The sequence below is a fragment of the Bufo bufo genome, chromosome 4 (genome assembly GCF_905171765.1).
Source record: "Bufo bufo chromosome 4, aBufBuf1.1, whole genome shotgun sequence".
In the NCBI taxonomy this organism is placed as follows: domain Eukaryota; kingdom Metazoa; phylum Chordata; class Amphibia; order Anura; family Bufonidae; genus Bufo; species Bufo bufo.
The window spans coordinates 363,172,058-363,188,890 of record NC_053392.1 but is presented as its reverse complement, the minus strand read 5'-3'; the positions used below and the strand labels follow the sequence as shown (position 1 = coordinate 363,188,890).

Here is a 16,833-nt window from a genome sequence, read left to right as displayed (position 1 = left end):
AAAGTACCTGTTCCAATGACAGGTTGGGGAAAGCGGGCAAAAGCATGATTCTTGTTTACTAAAAGAGTCTTTCACCAATAATAAAAAACATAAAAAAAATCAGAAATCTCACTAGAGGGCCTATAATAAGTTCTCCTATGGGGTCTCATATCTGTGTACTCCCCTATAAAATAAAGTCAAAATGTAGGAAAAGGCATTATTTGTGAAAAGATTTTCACAGAAAAAAGATTGCACCAGTAAGATGACTTGCTGCAATTGTACTGGATCCAATATACACTGGGTGGAGGAGGCATTTATCAAGCCCTGTCCCCATAATTCTGGCTTTATAAAGTAAAAAAATAGGGCTTTGTGGCTTTTTGAGCTTATTTGGGATAAAGTTTTGTTTTTACACTCACTCCAGTTTTCAAAAGCGGGTGGGAAAGTAGGTGGTTAGTTGCAGTTTTCCTCTAGATTTATCACTGCAACTTAAAAAGTTGCAAAAAAGGCACAGACTCACTCCAGTAGGGGAGTAGTGTAAAAAAGGAAAAAATAAATAAACTAGCAGCATTTCTAGACAACTGTGTTAGGGTACTTTCACACTAGCGTTATTCTTTTCCGGTATTGAAATCCGGTAAAGGGTCTCAATACCGGAAAAAAATGCTTCTGTTTTGTCCCAATGCATTCTGAATGGAAAGCAATCCGTTCAGTATGCATCAGGATGTCTTCCGTTCCGTCCCTTGTACGGTATTTGACCAGACAAAATACCGCAGCTTGCTGCTATATTTTTTCCGGGCAAAATTCCGGAACACTACCGCACTTGCCGGATCCGGCATTAATTTCCATTGAAATGTATTAATGCCGGATCCGGTACCAAGTGTTCCAGAAATTGCCGCATCGCCAGATACGGTTTTCCGGTCTGGGCATGCGCAATTATTTCTAGCTTTGAAAGATTTAAATACTGGATCCGTTATTCCGGATGATACCGGAAAGACGGATCCGGTATTTCAATAAATAAGTCTAATGGATCCGTATCCGGAAAAAAACTATATCCGTTTGTATTCTAACAATGCTAATCTGAAAGTACCCTTAGGGTCCATTCACACGCCCGTAGTTTATTGCGGATCTGCAATACACCCGGCCGGCACCCCCTAGAACTGCCTATTCTTGTCCGCTATTGCGGACAAGAATAGGACATGTGCTATTTTTTTCCGGAGCCGCGGACCGGAAGTTCGGGGCCACGCTCTGGAAATGAGGATGCGGACATCACACCGTGTGCTGTCCGCATCCATTCCTGCCCCCTGTCCGCAACAGTTCCGGATAATTGCAGAACGGGTGCGGACACATTCTACGGACGTCTGAATGGAGCCTTAGGTTTAAAGATGCACCAAATTTATCAAACAACATTTGATAAATTTGGCACAAAGTTCACCAATGCAGTCTCCTCAAATATTACACACCATGCGTTCCTGAGAAGAAAGGGTGCTCAATGCGGGTTCACAATGCCGAGAGCAGGTAGTGAGAGGATAGCAATGGCCAGGGGCGTTGCTAGGGTCTCAAAAGATCTGGGGCCCAAGCCCCAATGCAATTCTCTAAGTCGAACAACCGCCCCACCCGCACCCCCACTAGCATTGAAGACATTTTGCTGTACTTGCTATACAGAAGCACTTACCTGTCACATCCAGGACCTCTGGGTGACGTCTCCTCTGATGTAGATCTTATCTTCTCCATTCGGTCCGTACAACTTCTCTCAGCTGTCTTGTCTCTGCAGAGTGTGAAACACGGACATCTTAGCTTCCTCACTTTTCTGTACCCTCAAATACTATCCTGAAGAAAAATGAGTGCCCCCCCCTAGTCCCCCCAATAGTAAGTCCCTTCTAGACTACCCTCATTAGTAAAACTGCCCCCTACAGTGCCCCCAACAGGGAGAGTGCCCCCATTAGTAGAAGAGCCCCCCAGTATTAATAATGCCCTCACAGAGCCCCCAGTAGTAATAAGGCACCCTATTGTTCCCCCAGTGGTAATACAGCTCTCTGCAGACCCCTCAGTAGTAATAAGGCCCCCATAGTGCTCTTAGTAGAAAAAATGCGGATCTGTAAGACCCTCCTATAGAGACCCCAGTAGTAATAAGAATGCCTAATGTCCCCTGGATTTAAAATGCCCCCCAGTGCCCCAGTATTTAGATTGCTCCCTTCAGTTATAATGCTCACCCTGCAGTGCCCCCTGTATTTATAATGCCCTCTGTATTTATATTCTTCAGTTTAGTGTCCTCAGAAATTATAATTCCTCAGCCCCTCCACCATACAGTCCCATGTAAATACCATCACACCATCTCTTCAGCCCCCTCCAAAATACAGTCCCACGTAAACAACATCACCCCCTCCCCGGCCGTCTTCAACATACAGTCCCGTGTAAAGATCACCCCCTCCCCAGCCACCTTCAACATACAGTCCCATGTAAATAACATCACCCCCTTAATATTCTATCCCATGCAAATAACATCACTACCTTCCCTCAGACACCTTCAACATACAGTCCCATGTAAATAAAAATCCCCCCTCCCCAGCCAGCTCGAACATGCAGTCCCATGTAAATAACATTACCCCTCAACATTCAGTCCCATGTCAATAATATCACTCCCTCCCACAGCCGCCTTTAACATATAATCCCATGTAAATAACATCACCGTGCCCCAGCCACCTCCAACATGCATTCCCATGTAAATAACACTCACTCAACTTTCAGTCCCATGTAAATAACATCACTCCACCCCACTGTCCCATGTAAATAACTTCCTTCCCTTCAGCCCTAACATACAGTCCCAGTTAAATAACTACAACTCCCAACATTGCTCAGCCTCTCCCTTCACTTACCTCTCCTCATGTAGCAGACCTCACCACAGCTTCTTCCCCAGGACTTCTCCTCCTCACTGCTGAGCCCTCCTCTCCTGCACTGGTCACATGATGGTGACATAATCGCAGGTTCTTTTCAGCTACTGCATTAAGATCTGATCAGATGGACTGTGAGGTCATCACAGGTCCTTCAGCTCTTGCAGGGCATTAGATTCCATTGTATTGCCGTCCTGAGGACGGCAATACAGTTATATCTAACAGGCAGTCAGTACATTCGGGGCCTGGGACAAAACATCAGGGGCCCAGGTCCCGAATGTTTTAACCTAGCAACGGCATTGGCAATGGGTAACCTAAGCTTGGTGTTCATGTTTACTGGCCATATAGCTGCCAATGTCTCACTGAAAACAGTGAAAACAGGAGGTAATATAAGTAGCTGCAAATAGACATTAGAGAAATGGGCTGTTGTATGCACAAGAGCTCTAGAAGATATATACCGGTCACAGAAAAAAATGGTTGTAGGGCAACTCATCCAACATTAATAAGAAATGGAACCATTTGCCACCTCTGGAATGAGCAAAAGTTAACATCAGTAACAGTTAAATAAAAGAAAAGAAAGTAGAACTTTCAACAAATGTGGTTGGACCCCATCAATTAAAAGAAGAAGGGCCCTATGTTGTGCACTATACAAAGGTTGCAGAGGTGAGGAGACACATGGCACACATGCACTCTCCATTACAGACTATAATGAGTTAGAAAAACAGCTGAGCGGTATCTATAATATAAATCTATGGGAAACAGTCCATAATTCCACACAGCGGAAAGTGTGCTGTGCATGAGCAGAAGACTCTACAGACCTCTCCTTTCCCAGAAGAATGAGCAAGATGATCTACAGGAACATCTAGGTTGCTGAAGGTACTGGAAGTTGGATCACCTTATCCCACCCTGCCAGTAAATCTAGACTGAATATGAAACTGCTGCAGGTCCCTACCAGCCAGAGAAATTTTCAAAGGTTTCTTAAGAAATAGCTCCAAGAATTTATGAAACTTCTCTTTGCCAAGAGAGGCCTTCATTCTAAATAAATTGAGTAATAGGCACACACTGCAGCGAGAAGTCAATTACTAGAAGAAATATTGTAACACTAATCAGACAAGTAAACGACATACAGTTACATAGGTTAGGGTCGATTCTCATCTGAAATATATGCCAGGAGGATCTCACAATGTCTAGTGGCATACATTGGCAAAAGGCTACCATGTAAAAAAAAAAAAAAAACATACCATGTGGGAGGTCACTGTAAGACATAGAGCAGACTGTATTATTCCTGACAGCAAAGAAAAATGTACAAACACGAGCCCCATGGAGGTATATGGATATGTCTGATGCATGGTCTGGGGGCCTTCCTGAGGCATACAGGAACAGTGTGAAAGTAGCATAAGAGTAATCTGAGGCTTTTCTGTCATTCATACAGTAGTGTTAGCTAGCTTCCATTCTTGTTAAATGAATAAGATACTGCTAATTTTTTAAAGGTTTAAAAAAAAAAAAAAAAATTACAGAATCTTATCGATCCTCGAGATAAAGGGATGTCATCTGCCCAACAATGGGTTTCTACAGAGGCACAGGATTAATTCACACTTGACCAAATAAAAATCTAAAAAAATCTTCTGCAGCATCAGAATCAACAAAAGACTGCATTGGAAAAAGATATACTCTACCGTTTAATCTTGGGTAAAACGAGAATATTTTTGGGAGAAAAATTGAGTATGTCCAGAAGAACCTCTCGTTTACTTTTAGGCATGGATGTTTCTTGACTTGAGTGTACAGTTCTGGACAAAATATTCTTTAATACCACAATACAAACAAAGGGGCAGACTCAAACTGATGTAAAGTAAAACTGGCTTAGTTGACCATAGCAACCAATCAGATTCTACCTTTCATTTTCCAAAGGCGGTGCAATCTGATTGGTTGCTATTGGCAACTAAGCCAGTTCTACTTTACACCAGTTTGAGAAATCTCCTTGCTTTCTCTCTCTTGGAGATCCTCAGAAAATCTAGTCACATTGGTTCATCGTCAGTCACACTGAAGTGCCCTCCCTCTATGACCTTTTCTCTCCGATACACCTGGTTAATGGCTGAAGAAATTAGACTGTTCAGAGATTCACATGGGTTAAATTGTACAATGGCATCCTTTCACTGGTCAGAGAAGCCCAAATGATACGGACGACGAGGGGGGAGTTAACAGTCCGAATTCTGCTGAATATTCGTTCAACGGTCTTGTCCCAGTTTAAAAGCATGAAGATGAGCCACAGCTCACGAAGCTACATTAGGATCATCATAAGGGACCCCAAAAGTTGAGATAAATGCATCCATACTCTTTAAAGCTGGATCTCTAGTCCTAAGGCCCCTTGCAGACGAGCGTATACGGATTAGGTCCAGATGTGTTCAGTGAAAAACGCGATCGCTTTCGGTTTTTATCGCACAGGTGTAATGCGATTTAATGCGTTTTGCACGCGCGTGATGAAAAACTGAATGTTTACAAACAACATCTCTTAGCAACCATCCGTGAAAAAACGCATTGCATCCGCACTTGCTTGCGGATGAGATTTTCACGCAGCTCCATTCACTTCTATGGGGCCAGCGTTGCGTAAAAATCGAAGAATATAGAACATGCTACTATTTTCACGCAAGGCACAAGTTATACGTGAAAACCAACGTTCATGTACACAGCCCCATTAAAATGAATGGGCCCGGATTTGGTGTGGGCGCAATGCGTTCGCATCACACCTGAGCAGAATACTTGCTCGTGTGAAAGGGGCCAAGACTGAGGATCCCAATGCAACGGAGTCTTAATAATTCACACTTTTTGCATCTCTGACCCTGAGGATCTAGGCCTCAAAGAAAAATACAGTTTACAACTCTCACAAATTGTTTTTTAAACTAAGAATGATTACCAGAAAAAACCGTTGTGGAAATTTATACAGGGTTCAGGAAAAGCGACGGAGTAGCATCACCACCCTGCAAATTCTGAGTTGTTCCTGAAAAATTCTGCACAGGAGTGGGGTCAGACATGATATTAGCAGTGGGCTCCCTCAACTCAAAGCCTAAGCAAAGGCTTAGGCAGCAACCTGTGAACCCAAAATACAGAAGGAAAAGGGACCAGCGCACTTAATACTATGGCTACAACAATAGTTTCCCATCAGAAGGCACAGTGGTAGCCCCCCATTGTTACAAGTGCACTAACCATCCTACCAACAGTCTTTGACATCTATTGGTACAATGCTACATCAAGTAACCATAAACAGGAATGTACAAATATATTCTTTAACAAGCGGACATGAATCTCCTGGTAGGGACAATGTAGATGGAGCAATGCAACATCTCTGGAGCAGTTACTCCCCTCCAGAAAACTAAAGTAAGTCTTTCAGCGTTGTAAACAGGGTCTAAGGCCACTACAGGATGGGCGCTTTCGCTGCCAACTCCCTACATCCCATTCCCAGAACCGGAAAACTCATGCACCTGTAATTTAGTGACCACATTCCTCATCCTTGACTAGTCTTATTCCTTAGGCTACTTTCACACTAGCGTTTTTCTTTTCCAGCATAGAGTTCCGTCACAGGGGCTCTATACCGGAAAAGAACTGATCAGTTTTATCCCAATGCATTCTGCATGGAGAGCAATTCGTTCAGGATGCATCAGGATGTCTTCAGTTCAGTCATTTTGACTGAGCATGCTACGGTTTTATCTCCGGCGAAAAAAACTGAATACTTGCCTGAATGCCGGATCCGTCCTTCCGGTCTGCGTATGCGCAGACTGAAAAAAAGGTGAAAAAAATAAATGCCGGATCCGGTTTGCCGGATGACACCGGAAAGACGGATCCGGCATTTCAATGCATTTTTTCGACTGATCAGGCATTTTTAAGACTGATCAGGATCCTGATCAGTCTTACTAATGCCATCAGTTGGCATACGTTTTGCCTGATCCGGCAGGCAGTTCCGGCGACGGAACTGCTTGCCGGATCTCTCTGCCGCAAGTGTGAATAGTTGAATAAAGAATGTAAGAAATAAAATAAAGTATGTCCATTTAATTGGTGCAATACACACGATACTAACCTTTCTTGTGGAACTGCAAACCAGTATTCAGGTTGTTTTCTCTTCCTTGCGTACTGCTGCACCATTGCTATAGTTTGAGTGGCAAATGACTTCCTCATTGGTTTGCCCACCTTGATACATAGAAACATGGGGGGGATCTTGCTCTTTTCTTCTTTGGATGGCAACATATCTAGACGAGAGAAAAAAATGAATTAAAAACACTGGCTGTTTTTAACTAGCCCCAGCAGCACGTTTTACCTAGTGAAAAACAATCATATTCGCCTGCTCCCTGTTGCTCTGGTCCAGCATTCTAGCTCTTTTCCGCCACCTTCCAGTCCCCAGTAAACTGTCTTTGCAGGGTCGTGTGCAGTCAATAACTGATCTCAGCAGAAACATATCCAGACATGGCACGTCGCTGCTGAGGTCATTCATTGGCTGCAGCGGTGCACATAACCCTGCCGGGAAGTTTACAGGCCAGCTGAACCAGGGCACTGGAACGGAGTGGCGGGGAGCAGATGAGTATGAATTTACCAATAGGTACAACACGCTGCTGGAGTTAAAAAACAGCCATAAGGCTAGACAACCCCTTGAACAGTTTTTCTGTCAATAATATATCTCATACATCCTTGCTACCGATTGGCTGTTATCTCTAGCTGAGATACAGTAGAGATATCAGCAAGGGGTTGCTTTAAAGCTGATAATCTAACCGATACAGCCTTTAGAAAGGGGCAATGAGTGAGTGCTGCATATACCTGCAGCTCTCACTCAAGACCTGATTTCTAAGGGCCACATCTCTGGTTGTATCACAGTTAGCTAGGCTGTCAACTTTAAAACAGGTCTTGGCTAATATTTTTAGCTGCTATGCAACATGGGATATACTAGGGTGAATAGGCTCCTCCCTCTGCGTTTAGGGTGAGAGATGGGGCCACAGGGGGACATGCTGACAGTCTTCCAGGAGAAGCGGGGAGATACAGTTCCTACAATCCCATATGTAACTGTACATGACCCCAGAAGGAGGGTAACATTCCAAATAAGGTGAGATTAGAAAAAAAAAACGCAAATTCCGCCATAGTTTTATCGGTTTTGTTTGTTCGGCATTCCCTGTGCGTTAAAACTGAACATCATTATCTGGGTGAGTACAATTACAGGGATACCACATTTGTATACTTTTTCTTCTAATACTTTGAGGAAAATGTATTTTTTCTTTGCATCGCCATATTCTGACTGATAACTTTTCATTATTTTTTAAGAAGCTGTGTGAGGCATCACGTTTTGCAGGGCGATTTGTACTTTTCATTCATACCAATTTGGGGTGTGTATAAGTTTTTGATCACTATTTATTAAGTTATGCCATTTGTTTTATGGGATAAATACTTTTATAGTACAGGCATTCTGGGATGCAGTGATGCCTATGATGTTTATTTTTTATTGCTATTTTATTTTTATTTTGGGAGAAATAGCAGTGATTTGAAATTTTATATATTTTTTTAAACTTTTTTTTATGTTTCCCTCGGCAACTTGAACATGCGATCATCAGATCACTACTGGTGCTGAAGTCTATGAGAAATTTCCTATGTTCCTATGGCACTCCATAGGAACATAGCTGTTCCAGGCCTCAGATCCTTCAAAGGGACTGAGCCTGCCACAGGGAATGAACGGCTCCCCCGATCAGCACTACGAGAACAGCGCACCAGGGTTTCTGAAGGGTTAAGGGTCTCCCATCGGCAGGAGGAATATCCAACATACACATATGCAAAAAAGACAATACACCCAGATAGAAATGTCGGATTGCTGCATAACTCATCATGCAGTTATGTCTTAGACAGATAAGTAAATGATTACAGGTATGGTCTGATTCAACTTGGTTCTTGCCATGTAAAAGTGCTTCCCCAGCTGTTCTATAAAAAGCCTATGAGAGGTTACTTTTAGGTGGTGTATCGCTGGATGAGAGAGAGTTTACTACTAGACATGCTTATACGATACACTCGAAGACATTTTGCCCAGTTTACAGACTTTAAGAAGGGGCATGTCACTTAAAGGGGTTCTCCGGGAATTAAGAAAAAATTAAAACAATTAGGTATTACTTTATTATAAATATATTCTCAAATACCTTTCATTAGTTATAATAACTCGTTTTTTCTAGGGAGCAATCATCAGGGGAAATAAAATGGCTGCCGTCCTATTAGTACATACAAAACCTGTCCTAATCACATAGGAGGGCAAGTTACTTCACAACACTGAGGTAAAGAGCTGCCTCATCCTCCTCTCTGCTCTACTTGTCAGGGATTATGAAACTAAATACAGCTGATAAGATCTTCAGCTGAATCTCTGTAGGAACGGAGTGCACAAGGAGACATGAAGTACAGAGAGGAGGGAGGGGACGTGGATAAACAGCAGCACTTGTATGCAGTCTCCATTACTACAGACTCACATTACCACAGTCTGCCCTATCCATCCTTTCTGCACTTCCGGTCTCTTCGAACTCCATGGTACGGGCCGTTTTTTTGCGTTCCGTATACGGAACCATTCATTTCAATGGTTCCGCAAAAAAAAAGACGGAATGTACTCCGTATGCATTCTGTTTCCGTATTTCCGTTCCGTTGAAAGATAGAACATGTCCTATTATTGCCTACAAATCACGTTCCGTGGCTCCATTCAAGTCAATAGGTCCACAAAAAAAAAACTGAACACATACGGAATGTACTCCGTATGTCTTCCGTATCCGTTCCGTATTTGCGGAACCATCTATTGAAAATGTTATGCCCAGCCTAATTTTTTCTATGTAAATATTGTTTACTGTATATGCCATACGGAAAAACGGAACGGGAACGGAAACAAAAAACGGAACAACGGATCAGTTAAAAAATGGACCGCAAAACACTGAAAAAGCCATACGGTCGTGTGCAGGAGGCCTAACAGTTTTTCAACACTGGAAGAAAGCATGTAAACCACAATAAATCTTTATTAATAAATACAATAAAAAGGCAAATTCATCTATTAAAATCATCCACACAACAAATGGAACCAAAAAGGACAATGGGGACACCTGGTGAACAAAATATGTAATGGCACCAAACAGAGATCACATGCCTATCATAAACCACTTACACCGAGTACACCTAGTGTTCAAGGGGCTTGTCTGCTTTATTTATATTGATGACCTATCCTGAGGATAGGTCATACATATCAGATTTGCCGGGGGGTGGGGTGACTCTCGACTACTCCGCCGATCAGCTGTTTAGAGAGAAGGCTGCCGTCGTAACTGCAGCAGTAAATAGGTGTAATTACATCTAAGCAGTCCCATTCATTTCTAAGGGACAGCTCCTTCCTGTTCAAGTGTATAGGGAGGAGCCATCCCATAGAAGTGAATGGGACAACTTGTAATTACACCTGATCACCACTGCAATGTCGACAGCGAGCAGGTAAACAGTGAACGGAATCAGAGCTCGTATGAGCGCAGCCTTCTCTTTAAACAGCTGATTGGCGAGGTTGCCGAGAGACGGACCCCTGCCGATCTGATATTGATGACCTATCCTGAGCATACAGTAGGTCATCAATATAAATAATGCAGACAACAAAAAAAAGGGCAAGTGTCAAATAATGTCATAATTCAAATATGGACATAACAAAAGGGTAAAAAAAACTCCACTCAGTAAGCAGTACTCCTGAATATTTTTCCCGTAATGGTTTATATGCTTTCTTTCTGCGTATCATTTTATCATGTAACCCAGAGTGATTAGGTCAGGTATTGATAGGCAATTATTACAGTTTTTACAGAGTATATTTTACTTGCAAAAGGACTACACATTTTAGTTGTAAATTTGAATTTTCATCCAATTTTTCACTATTCTCACTGTCTGCATGAAGGTTACATATTTATACACCATGTGCTACATGCTCTCAAAATGTAGATTTTGGTAACATGGCAGCTGTTTGCTGTGCACAGTATATATTATATATATCTTGTGGATGACTGCCAAATATTGCATGACCTATGTTTGTGTTCTGGAGAGTTCTTGCTGATGTATACACTTACACACTTGTGGTATACATGGGCACACCTTAACCCTTTTAGCCCAAGGCGATTTTCCTTTTTATATTGCCTGCTTCCCGGAGCCATAACTTTTTTTTTTTTCCGTTTACATCGCCATATGAGGGCTTCTTATTTGCATGACAAGTTGCACTTTCTAATGGCACCAAGATGTAATGGGCGGCTGGAAAAAATTCCAAATGGGATGGAACAAAAAAAAAAATGCTATTGCGTCAGTTTTATGCATTGTGTTTTTACAGCTTTCCCAAATTTTTCTTTGCATTGCCATTATCTACATAACATAACATAATACATAAGGCCGAAAAAAGACATTTGTCCATCCAGTTCGGCCTGTCATCCTACAAGTTGATTCAGAGGAAGGCAAAATAAAAACCTGTGGGGTAGAAGCCAATTTTCCTCACTTTAGGGGAATAAAAAATTCCTTCCCGACTCCAATCAGGCAATCAGAATAACTCCCTGGATCAACGACCCCTTTCTAGTAGCTATAGCCTGTAATATTATTACACTCCAGAAATACATCCAGGTCCCTCTTGAATTCCTTTATTGTACTCACCATCACCACCTCCTCAGGCAGAGAGTTCCATAGTCTCACTGCTCTTACCGTAAAGAACCCTTTTCTATGTTTGTGTACAAACCTTCTTTCCTCCAAACGCAGAGGATGTGCCCTCGTCACAGTCACAGTCCTGGGGATAAATAGATGATGGGATAGATCTCTGTACTGCCCCCTGATATATTTATACATAGTAATTAGATCTCCCCTCAGTCGTCTTTTTTCTAACGTGAATAACCCTAATTTTGATAATCTTTCAGGGTACTGTAGTTGCCCCATTCCAGTTATCACTTTAGTTGCCCTCCTCTGGACCCTCTCCAGCTCTGCTATGTCTGCCTTGTTTACAGGAGCCCAGAACTGTACACAGTACTCCATGTGTGGTCTGACCAGTGATTTGTAAAGTAGTAGGAATATGTTCTCATCACGGGCATCTATGCCCCTTTTGATGCAACCCATTATCTTATTGGCCTTGGCAGCCGCTGCCTGACACTGTTTTTTGCAGCTTAGTTTGCTGTTTATTAAAATTCCTAGATCCTTTTCCATGTCAGTGTTACCCAGTGTTTTATCATTTAGTATGTATGGGTGACTTGCATTATTCCTTCCCATGTGCATAACTTTACATTTCTCAGTGTTAAACCTCATCTGCCACTTATCTGCCCAAGCCTCCAATCTATCCAGATCCCTCTGTAATAGTATACTGTCCTCTTCAGTGTTAATTACTTTACACAGTTTTGTGTCATCTGCGAAAACTGATATTTTACTATGCAAGCCTTCTACAAGATCATTAATAAATATATTGAAGAGAATAGGGCCCAATACTGACCCCTGAGGTACTCCACTAGTGACAGTGACCCAATCTGAGTATGTACCGTTAATAACCACCCTCTGTTTTCTATCATTGAGCCAGTTACTTACCCACTTACAGACGTTTTCTCCGAGTCTGAGCATTCTCATTTTATATACTAACCTTTTATGAGGTACAGTGTCAAATGCTTTGGAGAAGTCCAGATACACGACATCCATTGATTCGCCGCTGTCAAGTCTAGTACTTACCTCCTCATAGAAACTGATTAAATTAGTTTGACATGACCGATCCCTCACGAAGCCATGCTGATATGGCGTTATTTGCTTATTTCCGTTAAGATGCTCTAACATAGCATCTCTCAGAAAACCTTCAAACAGTTTACCCACAACAGATGTTAAACTTACCGGCCTATAGTTTCCAGGCTCTGTTTTTGGACCCTTTTTAAATATTGGCACCACATTTGCCATGCGCCAATCCTGTGGGACATTCCCTGTCAGTACAGAGTCCGCAAATATCAGAAATAAGGGTCTGGCTATGACATTACTTAATTCCCTTAGGATACGGGGGTGTATGCCATCCGGTCCTGGCGATTTGTCTATTTTGATTTTTTTAAGTCGCTGTTGTACTTCTTCCTGGGTCAGACAGGACACTTTTAATGGCGAATTTATTTCAGCATTCAGCATTTCATCTGACAGTTTATTTTCCTCAGTGAATACATTGGAGAAAAAAATATTTAACAGCTTTGCTTTCTCCTCGTCGCTCTCTGCGACTCCCCCCTCATTACTCTTTAAAGGGCCGACACCTTCAGATTTATACTTTTTAACATTTATATAATTGAAGAACATTTTAGGGTTAGTTTTACTCTCTTTGGCAATTAATCTCTCGGTCTCTAGTTTGGCCGCTTTTATTTGTTTTTTACATGTTCTGTTTTTTTCCTTATAGTTTTTCAGTGCTTCCGTGCTACCCTCCTGTTTTAGTGTTTTATATGCTTTCTTTTTGTCATTTATTGCTTTCTTTACAGTTCTGTTTATCCACATTGGTTTCTTTTTGTTCCTTAACCTTTTATTCCCATACGGTATGTACCTCTCACAATGAGATTTTAGGATGTTTTTAAAGATATCCCATTTTTTGGCTGTATTTTTATTTTTGAGGACTTTGTCCCAGTTAGTTAGGCCTATGGCCTCTCTTAGTTGGCTAAATTTAGCTTTTTTGAAGTTAGGTATTTTTGTTCCTCCCTGTAGAAACGCTCTTTTGAATGATAATTGGAAGGTTATTACTTTATGGTCACTATTTCCCAGGTGTCCCCCAACCTGCACGTCTGTTGTTCTGTCAGGTCTATTGGTTAATATTAAGTCCAGTATGGCCGTCCCTCTAGTCGGGTCCTGAACCAGTTGGGAGAGATAATTGTCTTTGGTTATTGCCAAGAATCTGTTTCCTTTATGAGATATACAAGTTTCAGTTTCCCAGTCTATATCTGGGTAGTTGAAGTCCCCCATAATAACCACCTCATTATGATTTGCCGCCTTGTCTATCTCGTTTAGTAGTAGATTTTCTGTGGACTCTGGTATATTAGGTGGTTTATAGTAGACTCCTATTAGTAATTTATTGTTGTTTTTAGCTCCATTTATCTCTACCCATAGTGACTCCACATGTTCATGTCCCTCACTTATATCTTCACGGAGTGTGGGCTTTAGACAAGACTTTACATAAAGGCAGACCCCTCCACCTCTCCGGTTTTGACGATCCTTTCTGAACAGACTGTAACCTTGTACATTAACTGCCCAGTCATAGCTATCATCCAGCCATGTCTCAGTTATTCCCACTATGTCATAGTCCTCCTCACACATCACTAATTCCAGTTCACCAGTTTTATTAGTCAGGCTTCTGGCATTAGTATACATACATATGAGAGGTTTATGTATATTTTTTACCCTACACCTTTCCTTCTGAACTGTTCTTGTCCCTCCTTCCATTTCTCCCCCAGTCCCACTACCTTGCCCCCGGTCTCTATCTGCACCATCTTCCCCTTCTATAGTGTAATTACCCTCCCCCCCAGTCCCTAGTTTAAACACTCCTCCAACCTTCTAGCCATCTTCTTCCCCAACACAGCTGCCCCTTCCCCATTGAGGTGCAGCCCGTCCCTACGATAGAGCCTGTAGCCGACAGAGAAGTCGGCCCAGTTCGCCAGGAACCCAAACCCCTCCATCCTACACCAGTTCTTGAGCCACTTGTTAATTTCCCTAATCTCCCGCTGCCTTTCTTGTGTGGCCCTTGGTACCGGTAGTATTTCGGAAAATACTACCTTTGAGGTCCTTGCCCTAAGCTTTTGCCCTAAATCCCTGAAATCATTTTTAAGGACTCTCCACCTACCCCTAACTTTGTCATTGGTTCCGATATGGACCATGACCGCTGGATCTTCTCCAGCCCCTCCCAGTAACCTGTCAACCCGATCCGCGATATGTCGAACTCTAGCGCCAGGAAGACAGCACACTGTTCGGCGATCACGGTCTTTGTGACAGATTTCCCTATCTGTTCCCCTAATAATTGAGTCTCCCTCTACCAGCACCTGTCTGGCCTGCCCTGCTCTCCTGGTCCCCTGCTTACCGGAGCTGACATTCCCCTGACTGGCAGAGGAAGTGTCCGGCTGCGGCAGTGCCGTCCCTGGACTGATATCCCCCTCATCTGCCAAACGTGCAAACTTGTTGGGGTGTGTCAGATCAGGGCTAGCCTCCCTGGCACTCTTCCCTCTACCCCGCTTTCTAACTGTTACCCAGCTAGCTACCTCACTTTCCTCAGCCTCCTCTCTGTCACCCTCTCCCTCATCTACCCCAAAGAGTGCTTGCTCGGTGAGAAGCAAACTTTTTTGCAAATTGTCAATGCCTCTCAGTGTTGCAACTTGCCCATTTAGAGACTCGATTAGCGATTCCAAACGGGTAATTTGCTCACATCTTGAACAAAGAAATTCGCCCTGGAACGGCTGTTCCAGGACTGCATACATCATGCAAGATGTGCACTGGACTGCGTTGTCAATTGTGCAACACATACTAAATGGGGATTACACCACAAAAGCAAAAAATACAATACAATGTAGTAATAAGATACAGGCTAATTGCAGTCCCCCACTGAAGTCCCTGAATCTAAAGTCACTTAATCTTAAGTCACACACTTACACAACCACACTTAATCAACCACGCGTCGCGGTCAAACTCGCGTTATATATCTGCTTATATTAATATAAATGCAGCTCACTGCACCAGCCTGGTTTGCTTCCCCTCTGGAATCAAAAAGGCTGTGCTGTTCTTACTGCTGAGTTTTTAAAGTCTCCTAATTAGACAGCCACACCCTAATTAAACAGCCACACCCTAATTGCTCACCTGTGCAACCCCTGGAGAAGGAAAAAAAAGTGTTATCACAGCACAAAATACAGTCAAACACAGCCACTTATCAATGTCCACAAATAATTTAGCTCTCAGATACTCCCTCACTTAATCTTAAGTCACACACTTACACAACCACACTTAATCAACCACGCGTCGCGGTCAAACTCGCGTTATATATCTGCTTATATTAATATAAATGCAGCTCACTGCACCAGCCTGGTTTGCTTCCCCTCTGGAATCAAAAAGGCTGTGCTGTTCTTACTGCTGAGTTTTTAAAGTCTCCTAATTAGACAGCCACACCCTAATTAAACAGCCACACCCTAATTGCTCACCTGTGCAACCCCTGGAGAAGGAAAAAAAAGTGTTATCACAGCACAAAATACAGTCAAACACAGCCACTTATCAATGTCCACAAATAATTTAGCTCTCAGATACTCCCTCACTTAATCTTAAGTCACACACTTACACAACCACACTTAATCAACCACGCGTCGCGGTCAAACTCGCGTTATATATCTGCTTATATTAATATAAATGCAGCTCACTGCACCAGCCTGGTTTGCTTCCCCTCTGGAATCAAAAAGGCTGTGCTGTTCTTACTGCTGAGTTTTTAAAGTCTCCTAATTAGACAGCCACACCCTAATTAAACAGCCACACCCTAATTGCTCACCTGTGCAACCCCTGGAGAAGGAAAAAAAAGTGTTATCACAGCACAAAATACAGTCAAACACAGCCACTTATCAATGTCCACAAATAATTTAGCTCTCAGATACTCCCTCACTTAATCTTAAGTCACACACTTACACAACCACACTTAATCAACCACGCGTCGCGGTCAAACTCGCGTTATATATCTGCTTATATTAATATAAATGCAGCTCACTGCACCAGCCTGGTTTGCTTCCCCTCTGGAATCAAAAAGGCTGTGCTGTTCTTACTGCTGAGTTTTTAAAGTCTCCTAATTAGACAGCCACACCCTAATTAAACAGCCACACCCTAATTGCTCACCTGTGCAACCCCTGGAGAAGGAAAAAAAAGTGTTATCACAGCACAAAATACAGTCAAACACAGCCACTTATCAATGTCCACAAATAATTTAGCTCTCAGATACTCCCTCACTTAATCTTAAGTCACA

The 16,833-nt window shown here is 42.5% G+C and overlaps 1 protein-coding gene across 3 annotated transcripts in view; it reads right to left on the bottom strand.

The window, feature by feature from the left end:
* The window catches only part of NCOA7 (nuclear receptor coactivator 7), a 234,944-nt gene that overhangs the window by 41,497 nt on the left and 176,614 nt on the right, over window positions 1–16,833 (bottom strand). For all 3 annotated transcript variants that reach the window (XM_040429099.1, XM_040429098.1, XM_040429100.1), the window contains one exon: window positions 6,934–7,102. In XM_040429099.1, coding sequence (XP_040285033.1) covers window positions 6,934–7,102 — 169 coding nt within the window. The remainder of the gene's footprint in view (window positions 1–6,933; window positions 7,103–16,833) is intronic.